General features: G+C 43.1%; 1 protein-coding gene across 1 annotated transcript in view; it reads right to left on the reverse strand.

Annotated features, from left to right (window-relative positions):
• Positions 1-1,331: 1,331 nt before the first annotated feature.
• The window catches only part of LOC138965468 (protein NEDD1-like), a 53,998-nt gene continuing 37,236 nt past the window's right edge, over positions 1,332-18,093 (reverse strand). The window contains exons 8-14 of the mRNA XM_070337629.1: positions 16,248-16,356; positions 13,952-14,032; positions 11,999-12,079; positions 8,751-8,845; positions 5,369-5,785; positions 4,681-4,992; positions 1,332-4,107 (exon numbers count right to left, since the gene is read on the reverse strand). Coding sequence (XP_070193730.1) covers positions 4,000-4,107; positions 4,681-4,992; positions 5,369-5,785; positions 8,751-8,845; positions 11,999-12,079; positions 13,952-14,032; positions 16,248-16,356 — 1,203 coding nt within the window. The 3' untranslated portion in view covers positions 1,332-3,999. The remainder of the gene's footprint in view (positions 4,108-4,680; positions 4,993-5,368; positions 5,786-8,750; positions 8,846-11,998; positions 12,080-13,951; positions 14,033-16,247; positions 16,357-18,093) is intronic.

Raw genomic sequence — 18,093 nt, forward strand, 5'->3', positions numbered from 1 at the left:
TAGGTCTGTCATGCTCTGTCCCGTGCAAAACCCAAATAGGTCTGTAATGCTCTTGTCCCATGCAAAACCCAAATAGGTCTGTCATGCTCTGTCCCGTGCAAAACCCAAATAGGTCTGTCATGCTCTGTCCCGTACAAAACCCAAATAGGTCTGTCATGCTCTGTCCCGTGCAAAACCCAAATAGGTCTGTCATGCTCTGTCCCGTGCAAAACCCAAATAGGTCTGTCATGCTCTGTCCCGTGCAAAACCCAAATAGGTCTGTCATGCTCTGTCCCGTGCAAAACCCAAATAGGTCTGTCATGCTCTGTCCCGTGCAAAACCCAAATAGGTCTGTCATGCTCTGTCCCGTACAAAACCCAAATAGGTCTGTCATGCTCTTGTCCCGTGCAAAACCCAAATAGGTCTGTCATGCTCTGTCCCGTACAAAACCCAAATAGGTCTGTCATGCTCTGTCCCGTGCAAAACCCAAATAGGTCTGTCATGGTTTACACGAGAGATGGTACCTTCAATATGGACATTCTCAGGTCCTCTTCTGAAAATCATCGGTCCACCCTATCGCTCATGAGACCCGAAGGGAAGTAACTCATTTTACCCGAGTTTAGGATGAGGTCCTCTATCTGTCTTTTCTTCAGTTCCCTTTCCTCTTAAAATTTACATTTCTTTCATTTTATGTCGTTTGTTCTCAGACTTGTTTGAGATGCAGATCATTTTGTTTTGTTGATGCTTTTGTTTAGTTTGATCATCCTTATAGTGTGGGACAATATCAAATATTCTTTAATATCTGTACAATTGTTTAGCTCTCTGTCAGTTTTAGACCCTTTGGTCTTGCGCACAATAAAAAGCAAACCTGTGATAAAAAAAAATGAGACAAATGATGTTCTCTGTTGTCGTTGTTCTAGGTCATTTGTACTATGACATTAATGTTATCTGTAAAAAGTTTGTAACCATGACAATACCCTGAGAAGAGGCAATAGTCTTGGTCACACTATTAAAACTGAAGAAAAAAAGAATACAATAATCTGTGGTATGTGTGCATGTTAATGTGTGCGAGTGCATGAGTGTGCTGTAACAAGCCCTAACAGTGATTAACAAATACTTAACCTATACTGTTTAAAGCTAACAAAGAAGAGTTGCTTTTCTTTGTTTTCCATAAAAACACTGAGGCAAGCTACATGTGACATTGTAAGTTTTGTGTTTGTGTAAAACAAGGGAAAGCAACTCTTCCATAAGCTATACAACCCTGAGTTAATCCTAACATCAGTCATTGTGCATGATTCAATCAATGCAACTGTCCAACACATACACACACAAACCTCAAACAATGCCCTTCATAAGGCCCCAGAATATTTATTGCTTAGTTGAACAATAAATTACATACACTGCTGTTAGCTGTGTTTCCTAACTACATGTAAACACTAACGACAAAATAAATGGCAGTACATGTACAACTCTTTGCATACACACACCCACATACACACACACACACGCACACACGCACACACACACCCACCCACACACACTCACTCTTCAGCAGAATGCAAGAAATATTAGGTATATTACACATACATTAGGCAGCATCAATACCTTAAGTGTAAAATTCAGATGAGTTATATTGAACACAATATGGCTTTTGATACACAAAACATGCACAAAGCAATTCGGGCAAAAGCTGAACAAAACCACTGATCTTCCCAAACATCCTCTGTATCTTTGTTATTCTAATTGTGGACAAAACACTCACATTTCCAGTCAAACAAGAGAGAGTTTGGGCTAGTTTAATAGCCCGGGATGGCATAATCGTCCGCCAGGTCGCCAGGGGCAAGTAAACAATCCGCCGGGCTAGTAGAAACCGTCTTGCAGCTCGCCCAGCTGGCCAGTGGCAGTGAAAATTTTGGTCAAGTCCAAAACTTTCTGTTGTACTATCGGGTTTCAAAGTCATATAAACACTGCAGATGAGCAACTTGTGTGAAGAACATTGCAATATAGCGAAACAAGACTCCACCTGGGAAAACCTATTCATCGCTGACCACAGGCTAGTTGTCCGTCATACCAACGATGTTTTAAATGTGCAAAGTTATCTGACAGTTATAATTTTTGTGTTTGGTACCGGGCCAGTGACATTTCTGGCGGGCTAGTGACTTTCAGGAAGTTACTCGCCTGACTGGCAAGTTAATCTTTTTAGATTTGGCCATCCCTGATAGCCCATACAAATCTGCCATGTGAACACAAAGGTTCGCACGAGCATACTTCTTCTTCTTGTTCGCTGTTAAATCGTCAGTCCGGACTGCAGGGCACACGAGCATACAAGGAAACAATAGCAGTCAGACCCTGTCACTAACAGCTCTCCACAATTCACATGTGTCTGTCATTGAATGTAACGTGTTTGAGGTATAAATAGCTCAAGGCCAACAACTCTGCAGTGCAGTTGCTGTGAAAGGGGGACAACTTTGTCAGACAGACCGTCACATAATAATCGCATATCACTCGTTCTATCCGTCACATGCAACTCGCTCTATCTGTTGAGCAAGATACTTTCTGAGCTGCCCCATTTGCCAAAGTTTGGAGATTACACTCCATTCTTGTGCTGAAAATGTGTGTTCATTGTTTACTGCTTATTATTTATCATTTGCATATTTTAGCAGACAATGTGACTGAAAGATCTCAGGAAACAGTGTTCAAATGGATATCAGACCGCTATGTACCAAGAGGAGATAATCGTGGATATCAGACCGCTATGTACCAAGAGGAGATAATCGTGGATATCAGACCGCTATGTACCAAGAGGAGATAATCGTGGATATCAGACCGCTATGTACCAAGAGGAGATAATCGTAACACATTCCCATCACCAATCAACTTTCTGAGCGGAAAATATTTAAATGAGATAATTTCATCCTCTTTTTACACACTTGTTTTAGTCATGAGGTCTACATTTGACACATTTGACACCTACACTCAAGCCCTATAAGGCATGATATCCATGATGAAACAGTATGAGAAAACATGATGAATGCTCTCACATTTTTAGTGATTTCTGATACATTTGATGCATGCTTTTTCTTCTAACATATGCGACATGAAAGTAGGTGTTATTTAAAGCCACTGTTCCACAGCTTTGTGTGAAGAAAGGGCATTGCAAAATCAGGTCTTCTCCCTCACAGACAGACAACTACAAGATACCTAACATGGTAGGTGTGTGTTTGTGTGACAGTCTGCACATCCATATCTGAAACTAACTTCACGCCTGAACTAAGTAAATCAAACCATCAGAATGAGTGTCTCCAAATGTATAATAGTGCATTTAGTGCAATTAATATTGCATAATATTGCAAAAAATGTCTATTTTTTTCTCCCTGGTTGTGGAAGAAACAAACAAAATTGTGACTCCTTATATGACCCATTTGAAGAAAGATGACCAGAGTCTTTTTTTAAAGAACGCATATTGCCCTTGTCATCTCTCAGAGTGCTGAAAGTACGTCCCTGAAGGTGGCATCTTCTTTCACACAAAAAAAGAAGAATTTGCTTTTTTCAATGCTATCAAATTGACCCGATTTGAGGGAAGGCAGGTACTGAATGATACCTTCCTTCTGGTATAAACAGTCTTGCACACAAACACAGAACTGTTCCAGGCTTTCACATGTAGAGGTCACATGTAGAGGTCACATGCACTAACAACATCCTTCCACTTGGACACATACCAACAATCCAAAGCTTGAGTGTTGAGTGTTGCTGGTTTTTGTTGCTGCATTGATTTGCAGATTTACACGGGTGTCCGTTACCAAATTAATTCAGCAAAAAGTTCCCTCCCTGCACGGAAGTCAGACAGGCTGCCGATGCTAAATGGTATGTGTCCACGTGTAACAATGACCCTCAACACCTCACTGGTCAATTACAACATGCTTTGCACAGGGACAAAGGTACCTTTCAGTACACTGCTTACTCTTCCTTCTCACCCCCCCCCCCCCCCCCACACCATCAAAGGCAAGGCAAACTTGGTCATCAGTAATTCTTTTTCAGACGTTTGTTTTCCTCTTCCAGCTGTCGGTTGTGATGCATGAGTTTCTGGTTCATGTCCGCGTAGTAAGAAAGAGTGGACTTGGTCTCTCGCTGCAACAAAACACACAGAGAAAATCACACCATTCTTCTTCTTCGTTCATGGGCTGAAACTCCCACGTTCACTCATGTTTTAGCGTGAGTAGGTTTTTACAAGTATGACCGGTTTTACATCGCCATTCAGGCAATTTAGAGATTATAGGGTGAAAGATTTCTGGACCTACAAATGACCAAAATCCAAAGGAAGCAACAAAATTATCTCCCTTTCCATTGCCACACATGCATAAGGAGTGGCATGCATGCATAAGGAGTGGCACTTGGTAGTATAAAAAAAAAAGCAAGCACACACCACAGACACATGCACTCTCACATTCTGTGTCCTTCATATCCTTGCATTCACTTCAATCTTTGTCATCTCCTCTTTCTTTTCTTTTATATTTACCACAAGACACAAATAAAAATAACTTCTTCTTCTGCGCTAGAGGGCTAAAACTCCTACGGACACTCCTGTATTTTGCACGAGTGGGTTGTTAAGTGTATGACCGTTTACACCCCGCTATTTAGGCAGCCATACGCCGCTTATGGGAAAAAATAAAATATAACAAAAGCACCTTGGTCCCACCATACCTCAAAGACAAAAAACTGTCGCAGCATGGCAACATGCAGACCCTGAATGTCACGGTGAAGGTCATCCCTCACATCCTCCATGGCATCAGCAACCAGACTCCGCAGAAACTCTCTCTGGGCGATGCCTGCGTTGCCGGCGGCAACCACATCTACGGGCACTGCCGCTGTGGAGCCGCTGTTGTTGTGGGCATTGGTAGAGGCTGTGATTGCGGCGTGGCTTGTGCTGCCGTTTGTGAGGTGTGGAGCGTCTCGTCTGGGGCTGACCCCTCCTTCTGACCCCACGTCCTCCCCTCCACTGATGGCTGCCGAGTCCTGAGGTTGGCACAATTATGACGGAAAATGGATTCAGATACATGTAATGAAATATATTTTTTTTAAATTGGGAAGAAAACCAGAGATGTGATAGAGTAGAAATGAAAATTAACTTAATGGGGCGTAGGTTTGAAGACAGTACACAATGAAAAAAACACCATATATTCTAAAAATTCAACATAAACATAAAAAATGCTTTTCAATAGACCAGGGGGTAAAACCATAAATTCAGGTCATAAGAAGAGATTCCTTAGCATCTCAAAGTTAAAATACCTCAAGCCTGCCAACAATGGAAATAGATTACAGAAAATGTCTAAGGTAAGCCCTCCATCAAAACATATGTCAGAGTAACACAACAAGGCGACGCCGAACTTACCGGTGATGCAGACAGACCCGATCTATTCTGCAAATCCAACACCTGCGGCCCGCTCGCCGTCCCATTCACCGCCACCTGTCTCGTGTCCCGATTCACCGGCGACCTTTGAGACTCCTGCAAGTGGCTGTTGGCTTGTCCGTGAGACGGAGCTTCCAGAGATGTCTGCAGACTGCTGCAGAGCTGGGGATGGGACAGTTGTCCCACCAGCGGTGACTGCACCGTCCCACTCTGGTGCAGGTGGGACAAATCTCCTGCGACCGGTGCAGGGGACCCGTGCAGCTGCTGAGCTGGTTTGTCGCCAAAGTGAATTTGGCTGTTGGAGTGAGGGAACAGCGCGTGAGAGGAGGCTTTGATGTCGGAACTGAGGTCGGCGAAGGACACGCGGCCCGTCACTGGGGAATGAACGTTGCTGTTGTTCTGTGGAGAGACACAAGGTGCAGATACTGAGCATATGGAGGAGACATGGAGAGACACATGGTGCAGATACTGAGCATATGGAGGAGACATGGAGAGACACAAGGTGCAGATACTGAGCATATGGAGGAGACATGGAGAGACACATGGTGCAGATACTGAGCATATGGAGGAGACGTGTGGAGAGACACAAGGTGCAGATACTGAGCATATGGAGGAGACGTGTGGAGAGACAGGAGGTGCAGATACTGAGCATATGGAGGAGACGTGTGGAGAGACACAAGGTGCAGATACTGAGCATATGGAGGAGACGTGTGGAGAGACAGGAGGTGCAGATACTGAGCACATGGAGGAGACGTGTGGAGAGACAGGAGGTGCAGATACTGAGCATATGGAGGAGACGTGTGGAGAGACAGGAGGTGCAGATACTGAGCATATGGAGGAGACGTGTGGAGAGACACAAGGTGCAGATACTGAGCATATGGAGGAGACGTGTGGAGAGACAGGAGGTGCAGATACTGAGCATATGGAGGAGACGTGTGGAGAGACACAAGGTGCAGATACTGAGCATATGGAGGAGACGTGTGGAGAGACAGGAGGTGCAGATACTGAGCATATGGAGGAGACGTGTGGTGAGACACAAGGTGCAGATACTGAGCATATGGAGGAGACGTGTGGTGAGACACAAGGTGCAGATACTGAGCATATGGAGGAGACGTGTGGAGAGACACAAGGTGCAGATACTGAGCATATGGAGGAGACGTGTGGAGAGACAGGAGGTGCAGATACTGAGCATATGGAGGAGACGTGTGGTGAGACACAAGGTGCAGATACTGAGCATATGGAGGAGACGTGTGGAGAGACAGGAGGTGCAGATACTGAGCATATGGAGGAGACGTGTGGAGAGACACAAGGTGCAGATACTGAGCATATGGAGGAGACGTGTGGAGAGACACATGGTGCAGATACTGAGCATATGGAGGAGACGTGTGGTGAGACACAAGGTGCAGATACTGAGCATATGGAGGAGACGTGTGGAGAGACACATGGTGCAGATACTGAGCATATGGAGGAGACGTGTGGAGAGACACATGGTGCAGATACTGAGCATATGGAGGAGACGTGTGGTGAGACACAAGGTGCAGATACTGAGCATATGGAGGAGACGTGTGGAGAGACACATGGTGCAGATACTGAGCATATGGAGGAGACGTGTGGAGAGACACAAGGTGCAGATACTGAGCATATGGAGGAGACGTGTGGAGAGACACACGGTGCAGATACTGAGCATATGGAGGAGACGTGTGGAGAGACAGGAGGTGCAGATACTGAGCATATGGAGGAGACGTGTGGAGAGACACAAGGTGCAGATACTGAGCATATGGAGGAGACGTGTGGAGAGACACACGGTGCAGATACTGAGCATATGGAGGAGACGTGTGGAGAGACAGGAGGTGCAGATACTGAGCATATGGAGGAGACGTGTGGTGAGACACAAGGTGCAGATACTGAGCATATGGAGGAGACGTGTGGAGAGACACACGGTGCAGATACTGAGCATATGGAGGAGACGTGTGGAGAGACAGGAGGTGCAGATACTGAGCATATGGAGGAGACGTGTGGTGAGACACAAGGTGCAGATACTGAGCATATGGAGGAGACGTGTGGAGAGACACAAGGTGCAGATACTGAGCATATGGAGGAGACGTGTGGTGAGACACAAGGTGCAGATACTGAGCATATGGAGGAGACGTGTGGAGAGACAGGAGGTGCAGATACTGAGCATATGGAGGAGACGTGTGGAGAGACACAAGGTGCAGATACTGAGCATATGGAGGAGACGTGTGGTGAGACACAAGGTGCAGATACTGAGCATATGGAGGAGACGTGTGGTGAGACACAAGGTGCAGATACTGAGCATATGGAGGAGACGTGTGGTGAGACACAAGGTGCAGATACTGAGCATATGGAGGAGACGTGTGGTGAGACACAAGGTGCAGATACTGAGCATATGGAGGAGACGTGTGGTGAGACACAAGGTGCAGATACTGAGCATATGGAGGAGACGTGTGGAGAGACAGGAGGTGCAGATACTGAGCATATGGAGGAGACGTGTGGTGAGACACAAGGTGCAGATACTGAGCATATGGAGGAGACGTGTGGAGAGACAGGAGGTGCAGATACTGAGCATATGGAGGAGACGTGTGGAGAGACACAAGGTGCAGATACTGAGCATATGGAGGAGACGTGTGGAGAGACAGGAGGTGCAGATACTGAGCATATGGAGGAGACGTGGGAAGTCAAGCTGAAAAACTTAAGTTGCCCACTTTTAAATTAATAAGAGTTAAAACAGCCAACTCTTCTTCCCCCCCCCCCCCCCCCCTACTGTCAAGGTAACCACTCACACAGGAACAGATTCCAATACAGTGGAACCCTCCTTTTTAAGACCTACAAAAATACCAGAAAATCAGGTCTTAAGGGGGAGGCTTAAAATGGAGGTCAATTTGTACAGGTTACGGACAGAACTTCTGAAAAGCCAAAAAGGGGGAGGCTTAAAATGGAGGTCAATTTATACAGGTTATGGACAGAACTTGTGAAAAGCCAAGGTCTTAAACAGGGGGAGGCTTAAAATGGGTGGTCTTAAAAGGGGGCTCCACTGTCAACCAATCACCCATACAACAAACAAAGTACAATGAAGTAAAGAAAACATTCTGAGAAAACAAAACAGGTCAGATAATGCAAACAGCAAAAACTTAACAAAACTGCACAATTGTGTTGTCCGTGCTGACAGAACTAAAAGTTTAACAAAACTGTACAATTGTGTTGTCCGTGCTGACAGAACTAAAAGTTTAACAAAACTGTACAATTGTGTTGTCCGTGCTGACAGAACTAAAAGTTTAACAAAACTGCACAATTGTGTTGTCCGTGCTGACAGAACTAAAAGTTTAAGACAAAAGAGAGTACTAACCTGGCCAAGAAAAGACGGCAACGAGAGAAGGGAAACGTCTCTCACTGAAGTTGATGACAGTTCTGCCGCTCCTTTTATCAATGGGGAAAACACACCTGCCCACCAAACAGAGCTTGTATCAATGGGGAAAACACACCTGCCCACCAAACAGAGCTTGTATCAATGGGGAAAACACACCTGCCCACCAAACAGAGCTTGTATCAATGGGGAAAACACACCTGCCCACCAGACAGAGCTTGTATCAATGGGGAAAACACACCTGCCCACCAGACAGAGCTTGTATCAATGGGGAAAACACACCTGCCCACCAGACAGAGCTTGTATCAATGGGGAAAACACACCTGCCCACCAACCAGAACGTGTATCAAGGTAACAACAGAAATTTCACATCCTCTTTATCATTCACTGCTACGTTTCTTTCTTTATTTGGTGTTTAACGTCGTTTTCAACCGTTCAAGGTTATATCGCGACGGGGAAAGGGGGGAGATGGGATAGAGCCACTTGTTAATTGTTTCTTGTTCACAAAAGCACTAATCAAAAAAATGCTCCAGGGGCTTGCAACGTACTACAATATATGACCTTACTGGGAGAATGCAAGTTTCGAGTACAAAGGACTTAACATTTCTTACATACTGCTTGACTAAAATCTTTACAAACATTGACTATATTCTATACAAGAAACACTTAACAAGGGTAAAAGGAGAAACAGAATCCGTTAGTCGCCTCTTACGACATGCTGGGAAGCATCGGGTAAATTCTTCCCCCTAACCCGCGGGGGGACACTGCTACATTACTGCCTTCCTAGCTGCTATCATGCTACATGTAGTACATGTAGTTTCTTTTAGACAGAAGCACTATAAGCATCAAGACAAATAAATAAATGTATGAGTAGCCAAACTAAAGGTGCTCATATCTCAGAATCAGAGAAAAAATTCAGAAAAGAAACTTGAAGATATCTCAGAAACAGGGAAAATACTAATTTACATTTAACAACAAGAAGGGCAAAGCCCATACGACTCACATGCTTGACCTTGACCTTTACATGACCTTGACCTTCAGGGTCAAGGTCAAATAACTAAACCTAGCAATGACATCATACACTAAGAACTGCTTTACACATTTTTCCTACCAAAATACATGTGACCTTGACCCAAGGTCATCCAAGGTCATGCAACACAAAGCTGTTAATTCAAGACATAGGAAGTACAATGGTGCTTATTGGCTCTTTCTACCATGAGATATGGTCACTTTTAGTGGTTCACTACCTTATTTTGGTCACATTTCATAAGGGTCAAAGTGGCCTTGACCTTGATCATGTGACCAAATGTGTCTCATGATGAAAGCATAACATGTGCCCCACATAATTTTTAAGTTTGAAACAGTTATCTTCCATAGTTCAGGGTCAAGGTCACTTCAAAATATGTATACAATCCAACTTTGAAGAGCTCCTATGACCTTGACCTTGAAGCAAGGTAAACCAAACTGGTATCAAAAGATGGGGCTTACTTTGCCCTATATATCATATATAGGTGAGGTATTCAATCTCAAAAATTTCAGAGAAAATGGGAAAAATGTGAAAAATAGCTGTTTTTTAGACAACATTTATGGCCCCTGCGACCTTGACCTTGAAGCAAGGTCAAGATGCTATGTATGTTTTTTGGGGCCTTGTTCTTTCTTTCTTTCTTTATTTGGTGTTTAATGTCGTTTTCAACCACGAAGGTTATATCGCGACGAGGGAAAGGGGGGAGATGGGACAGGGGAAAGGGGGGGAGATGGGATAGAGCCACTTGTTAAGTGTTTCTTGTTCACAAAAGCACTAATCAAAAAATTGCTCCAGGGGCTTGCAACGTAGTACAATATATGACCTTACTGGGAGAATGCAAGTTTCCAGTACAAAGGACTAAACATTTCTTACATACTGCTTGACTAAAATCTTTACAAACATTGACTATATTCTATACAAGAACCACTCAACAAGGGTAAAAGGAGAAACAGAATCCGTTAGTCGCCTCTTACGACATGCATGCGGGGGGCAGAGAAATAAGGATGTTGAAAAGAAGACTTTTGGTAAGTGAAATAAAGGTGATGGATCCAGTCAGGTAGAAATAAGACAACAAGAAAAGAATTGGAAAACTGCAGGGAATAGTAGGGAGAGTTTTCTTGGAAGGAAATATAGGTGAAAGGACTGGTAAGGCAGAAATAAGACAAAAGAAGAGAAGTAAAGGGGTGGGGTAGCTCTGTGGAAACACTCCCGCCGCGTGAAGGCGACCCCATGGGAGCTTGGGGCCTTGTCATCATACACCATCTTGCCAAATTTGGTACTGATAGACTGAATAGTGTCCAAGAAATATCCAACGTTAAAGTTTTCCGGACAGACGGACGGACGACTCGGGTGAGTACATAGACTCACTTTTGCTTCGCATGTGAGTCAAAAACTTGAACAAAAGGAATATAAATGATTGCTCTTTGGATTGCACCAATAGGATTGCCTCCCCTGGACACAATTGTCTCACATTGCACCAATAGGATTGCCTCCCCTGGAAACAATTGTCTCACATTGCACCAATAGGATTGCCTCCCCTGGAAACAATTGTCTCAGATTTGGTCTAATTAAAATAGCGTTGCATGTTATGGATTTTTTTTTATTGCATTTCTTAACTAAATTGTTCCAGCAGTCAAGGGGTTAAGTGACAATTGTTCCAGCAGTCAAGGGGTTAAGTGACAATTGTTCCAGCAGTCAAGGGGTTAAATGACAATTGTTCCAGCAGTCAAGGGGTTAAGTGACAATTGTTCCAGCAGTCAAGGGGTTAAGTGACAATTGTTCCAGCAGTCAAGGGGTTAAGTGACAATTGTTCCAGCAGTCAAGGGGTTAAGTGACAATTGTTCCAGCAGTCAAGGGGTTAAGTGACAATTGTTCCAGCAGTCAAGGGGTTAAGTGACAATTGTTCCAGCAGTCAAGGGGTTAAGTGACAATTGTTCCAGCAGTCAAGGGGTTAAGTGACAATTGTTCCAGCAGTCAAGGGGTTAAGTGACAATTGTTCCAGCAGTCAAGGGGTTAAGTGACAATTGTTCCAGCAGTCAAGGGGTTAAGTGACAATTGTTCCAGCAGTCAAGGGGTTAAGTGACAGCTTATGAGGCACCAGTCTCCTGGCACCTAGATAACTAGAAGCACTGAATCAACAAGCAGCTTACATCTTTAAATACCAACAACAGACACACACAGAGGGTTGATAAATCATATGCTTTACCTGCAAAAGACCCATCTGTGTTATTATTTGTGAGGTTGAGATGTGATGCCGATTTGGAGTGTTGATTTTGACTCTGGTTTCCTGCAAATGAAAGTTTTTGGTCAGGTTGTCTTTGCTGTTGTTAACACTCACAAAAGCCACCGTCATAATTCATCAAAGGGAAGAAATACAACACACTGTACAATAATACTTTATTTTATCCTACATACGTGAGAGAGACACCAGATAATAATCGTTCAAATCACACGTGTGTATACCATGTAAATGAGGTCATGTCAAGCAAGTCTGGCAGGGACCTGTTTTTCCACGACTTATGATGCCAAAGTCACCGAGACAAACGTCATTATGGAAACAAAAATTGCACTCGCTAATTATCCTCAATGAATCTTTAGAACTAACACCTCACACTGAAAGTGTAACGTTTCTTTGCTTTGACAAAATAGATTGCAGGAGGCTTTAGAAGAGATCGAGGTTCCAAAACAAGCGTCTTCAATTTAGCTGCCTCGACTGCAGGACATTTTCAGTAAAATACACTAAGTACAGTATGTAGGATAAACAGAATACTACATGGCTTGCTGTGTCAGCAAGCCATGTAGTATTCTCTATCTCTCAAAAGAGACATTCAGGTAAACTGACAAAAAATGATACATGTACTAAACGTTAGTGATAAGGGTGTGTATCAATGTGTATGCACTTTAGCATGTAGGCGTGTGTGTGTGTGTGTGTATGTGTGTGTGTGTGTGTGTGTGTGTGTGTGTGTGTGTGTAGTGTGTGTGTGTGTGTGTGTGTGTGCAGTGTGTGTGAGTGTGTGAATGTGTGTGTGTGACTGGGTGGCCGAGTGGTAACGCACTTGCGCTCGGAAGCGAGAGGTTGCGAGTTCGACCCTGGGTCATAGCAATTTTCTCCCCCCTTTCCTAACCTAGGTGGTGGGTTCAAGTGCTAGTCTTTCGGATGAGACGAAAAACCGAAGTCCCTTCGTGTACACTACATTGGGGTGTGCACGTTAAAGATCCCACGATTGACAAAAGGGTCTTTCCTGGCAAAATTGTATAGGCATAGATAAAAATGTCCACCAAAATACCTGTGTGACTTGGAATAATAGGCCGTGAAAAGTAGGATATGCGCCGAAATGGCTGCGATCTGCTGGCCGATGTGAATGCGTGATGTATTGTGTAAAAAAATTCCATCTCACACGGCATAAATAAATCCCTGCGCCTTGAATATGTGCGCGATATAAATTGCATAAAATAAAAAAATTTAAAAAATAAATCCCTGCGCTTAGAACTATACCCACAGAATACGCTCGATATAAGCCTCATATTGATTGATTGATTGTGTGTGAGTGTGTGTGAGTGTGAGTGTGCAGTGTGTGTGTGTGTGTGTGTGTGTGTGTGTATGTGCAGTGTGTGTGTGTGTGTGTGTGTGCATTGTGTGTGTGTGTGTGCATTGTGTGTGTGCAGTGTGTGTGTGTGTGAGTGTGTGTGTGTGTGCACTGAGTGTGCAGTGTGTGTGTGTGTGAGTGTGCAGTGTATGTGGTGTGTGTGTGTGTGTGTGTGTGTGTGTGTGTGTGTGTGTGTGTGTGTGTGAGTGTGCAGTGTGTGTGTGTGTGTGTGTGCAGAAGTGTATACATGTGTGTTGTGTTTTCTTAGAATAACTGTATCAATGGTTAAAGAAAAATGTGCTTTCTAAACTATAGATTAAAGGAATTGTTGACTTCTTTGCCATTCTATACTAATAGGTTATTCTGAGCTGTAAAGCAAGTACACATACACAGGCATACTTCTTTTTCTTCTGCGTTCATGGGCTGAAACTCCTAAGTACACTCCTATTTTTTGCCAGAGTGGTTTTTTTCATCTATGACCATTTTTACCAGGCCATTTAGGCAGCTTTCGGGGGAGCACACACACGCATACAAAAACACAAACATTGAATACTGTAAGCACAAATTCTAACCTTGAACTGTAGGAGAGAAAATATCAGCGGTTTTTGTCGGGCTCACTGCATGCAAAGCATGTTCTGTGTCTGCTGTCTGGCCTTCAAACGGTAACACAAGAGAAACAAATAAACGTCCATGATTACAACATCGTGAAATGAAAATAAACTGCAGTGAAAACAAGGCATACTTTATTTAAAGCACACAGACAGTAGCCTGTAGGATTAAAAAAAACTATACACTCAGAACATAATACATGTACTAAACAACAAAACCAGCACTAACATTATACTGTTTAGATATTCTAAACAGAAGACCAAATATACATCTACATTCCGTAGTTCAAGTAGAACAAACATCAATGTATCGATTGGAGATTGGATTTCCCTTCTTTGAGTCATGTGACGTCAGAGGCCGACAAAACTTTATAATTTGGCTTTTCAGGTTGACCGAAACTTCAAAGGAACTAAAAAAAAAAAAACGTCATGTGTTTGATTGCATGTGTGTGTGCTGTTCAATGTCAAAACAACAACAAAGTGAGTACATGACGTGTGTTTTGTAGTTCCTTTGAAGTTTCGGTCAACCTGAAACGCCCAAATATGAAGCTTATGTGTTTGATTGCATACATGTATGTGGATTGCATGCACGTGTGTGTGTGCTCGTTCAATCGTCAAAACAACAACAAAGTCATAAGTACCTGAAAGGAATTCGATCGATACATAAATGTTATTTGCGTGTTTGACCAAAATATGACATTTTACACAGATCTCGACAGTCATTGTTCACCTCGACCGCTAGCGCGGTCTCGGAGAACAATGACTGTCTCGATCTGTGTAAAATGTCATATTTTGGTCAAACACGCAAATAACGTATATTATGGGATAAAAATGATTACAACAAAATCAAACATTGAAACAATGAAGAAACAAATCCTGGCAAGAAAGTAATCTGTTCAATAAAACATGCTACAAAACCATGTTGCAATGCATACAACTATCCTGCCCAACCATCACCCCCCCCCCCCCCCCCAGCAAAAAAAATTCACATAAAAGGATAATCAAAGCTTACCAGACCTGTGAACCCTACTGTTGCCCCTGGAATAGTTCCCCCCACCCAAAATGTTGAGCTACTGGACCCGTTATTCTAAAAAAAATCTGAGTAAAAAATATGTACAAATACAGTGTAACCTCCCGTAACGACCTCTCCCAACAACGACCCCCTCCTTTTGCCGACCGAATTTCTCGGCACGGATGCTTTTCACACTGTAACTAACCTCCCAAGAACGACGCCCTCCTTTTTCCGACGACCGGCCTATCAACTTAGGGTCAATAACGACTTTGACCTTTTAACCAGTGAGTGTCAAAGTTCGTAATTACGCAGCACATGCGGAACACGCACGCTATTAGTCACGTATCAAGAGTCAGGGTTGGTAGTCTTGGTAGAATGTAGTCAGCAGTGCGTGCAAGTCCAGTGGTCCCATCTCCCCCCTTTCCCTCGTCGCGATATAACCTTCGTGGTTGAAAACGACGTTAAACACCAAATAAAGAAAAGAAAAGAAAGTCCAGTGGCATCTTCTCATCTACTGCTGTCACAATTGAATGACTGCCCTCAAAGAAGGGGTGGGGAGGGGGGGGGGGATAGGAGGGGTTGGGTAGGGGTAGTTAGAACGACAACTCAATAATGAATTGCTGTGCACGTATTCTGTGAGTGTGTCCTCACCAACTGAGACCTCGGTCTTTGATGTCTGAGAGGAAACTCTTCCTATCCCAGGTTACAGACACTGACCTTCTTACCCCGGGGTCAATCACCGAGTTTTACCTATGAGACCCCGTGTGTGTGTGTGTGTGTGTGTGTGTGTGTGTGTGTGTGTGTGTGTGTGTGTGTGTGTGTGTGTGTGTGTGTGTGTGTGTGTGTGTGTGTGTGTGTGTGTGTGTGTGTGTGTGTATGTGTGTTTGTGTGTGTGTGTGTGTGTGTGTGTGTGTGTGTGTTTGTGTGTGTGTGTATGTGTGTGTGTTTGTGTTATATCTGCCCGTCTGTGCGCTGGTGTATGCTCGTACATCATGCTTATCCATATGCACACCAAATAGGAACAAAAATGGGATAACGGACACAACTTTCAAGACTGAACTGCCCAACAGTTGCCACCCCTGTGAAAAAAAATCATACCTCCCAATAAAGACCCCTCCTTTTTACGACCGATTTTTTTGAACATTTTCAAGGTCGTTAGTGGGAGGTTTTACTGTAGTATGGGTTGGTTCTGAAGTCTGCTTACGCATACAGACACACAAACACATGATGGGGTAGCGACACCGGTACCTGTTTTACTGGGCGTGATATCCTGCATCACAGTGGGTGCTGGCGGCAGTTGCCGTCGGTTGCCCGCTGTTGCAGAAAAGCTGGCTTTCACACCTCCTGAGTCCTCACTCTAGCATTTGAAAACATACAAAATTAGGAATGTATACACACATGCACACATGTGTCACACACACACACACACACACACAAACACTCGTGCACGCACGCACACACACACACACACACACATACGGACGAGGAGCACCTTAGGTACCGGTCATACGCAGACGGATCTGTGTGACTTCTGTACGTACGAAATCCACATTAGGTACCGTTTGGCTATACACAGTGTGTAACCCGTACGGACGAAGGCGTTAAGTACCTGTTTCCTATACACACTGGTGGTTGTGTATAGTGTCAGTAAAGTGTGAATAGGTGAGGATGGAACTTTAACCGTCGATCACTTTACATGTATAACCTCAATTAATATGTTGCATGTTTTGCTTTTGATTTGTATGTTCCTTACTTTGTCATTTTGTTGTTTATGTTTATTTGCTTGTTTGCTTACTTGTCGATTGTTTGCTGGTTCGTTCGTTTACTTTGTTTATTTGTCATGTTGCTTTACTTGTTTATCATTTATTAGACATTTGTATTAGAAGTAAGGACCGGTTGTAAGAAAAGGCGTCACCTTAAACCTCTATCCTTGAAAAATAAAGTTCCATCATCATCATTATCATCTCTCTCTCTCTCTCTCTCTCTCTCTCTCTCTCTCTCTCTCTCTCTCTCTCTCTCTCTCTCTCTTTTTTTTTTTTACATTTAGTCAAGTTTTGTTTGTGCCGGTGTGCGTGCGCGTGTGTAGAGCGATTCAGAGTAAACTACTGGACCGATCTTTATGAAATTTGACATGAGAGTTCCTGGGTATGATATCCCCGGATTTTTTTTTCTTTTTTTCGATAAATGTCTTTGATGACGTCATAACCGGCTTTTTGTAAAAGTTGAAGCGGCACTGTCACACCCTCATTTTTGAATCAAATTGATTGAAATTTTGGCCAAGCAATCTTCGACAAAGGTCGGACTTCGGTTTTGTATTTAAGCTTGGTGGCTTAAAAATGTATTAATGACTTTGGTCATTACAAATCTGAAAATTGTAAATAATTGTTTTTTTACAAAACGATCCAAATTTACGTTCATCTTATTCTTCATTATTTTCTGATTCCAAAAACATATAAATATGTTATATTCGGATTAAAAACAAGCTCTCAAAATTAAAAATATAAAAAATTCTGATCAAAATCAAATTTCCGAAATCGATTAAAAAACAATTTCATCTTATTCCTTGTCGGTTCCTGATTCCAAAAACATATAGATATGATATGTTTGGATTAAAAACACGCTCAGAAAGTTAAAACGAAGAGAGGTACAGAAAAGCGTGCTATGCAGCACAGCGAAACCATCACCGCGCTAAACAGTCTCGTCAGTTTCACTTGGTTTTGCGCGAGCGGCGGACTACGGTCACTGTGAAAAAATGCAGTGCGTTCAGTTTCATTCTGTGAGTTCCACAGCTTGACTAAAATGTAGTAATTTCGCCTTACGCGACTTGTTTTTTTGGGTTTTTTTTAAATTGGAGAAAACCGGTTTCTTTTTTTGTTGGTTTTTTTTGTGTGGTTTGCATGGTTGTTTATACAAAAAGCAATTGAGGAGCCATAGATGGTTACTTTTTTTTCTCCTTTCTTTTTCTTTTTTTGTTTTTCTTATTCTCGTCCATCCGCTCCCTCCCACCCCCCTCATAATATTCACAAACGTCATATATCACTTCACCTCATCTCGACTTATACATTACTCACAATCTTCTAATGTACATTTTATT

This window comes from Littorina saxatilis, linkage group LG4, assembly GCF_037325665.1.
Source record: "Littorina saxatilis isolate snail1 linkage group LG4, US_GU_Lsax_2.0, whole genome shotgun sequence".
In the NCBI taxonomy this organism is placed as follows: domain Eukaryota; kingdom Metazoa; phylum Mollusca; class Gastropoda; order Littorinimorpha; family Littorinidae; genus Littorina; species Littorina saxatilis.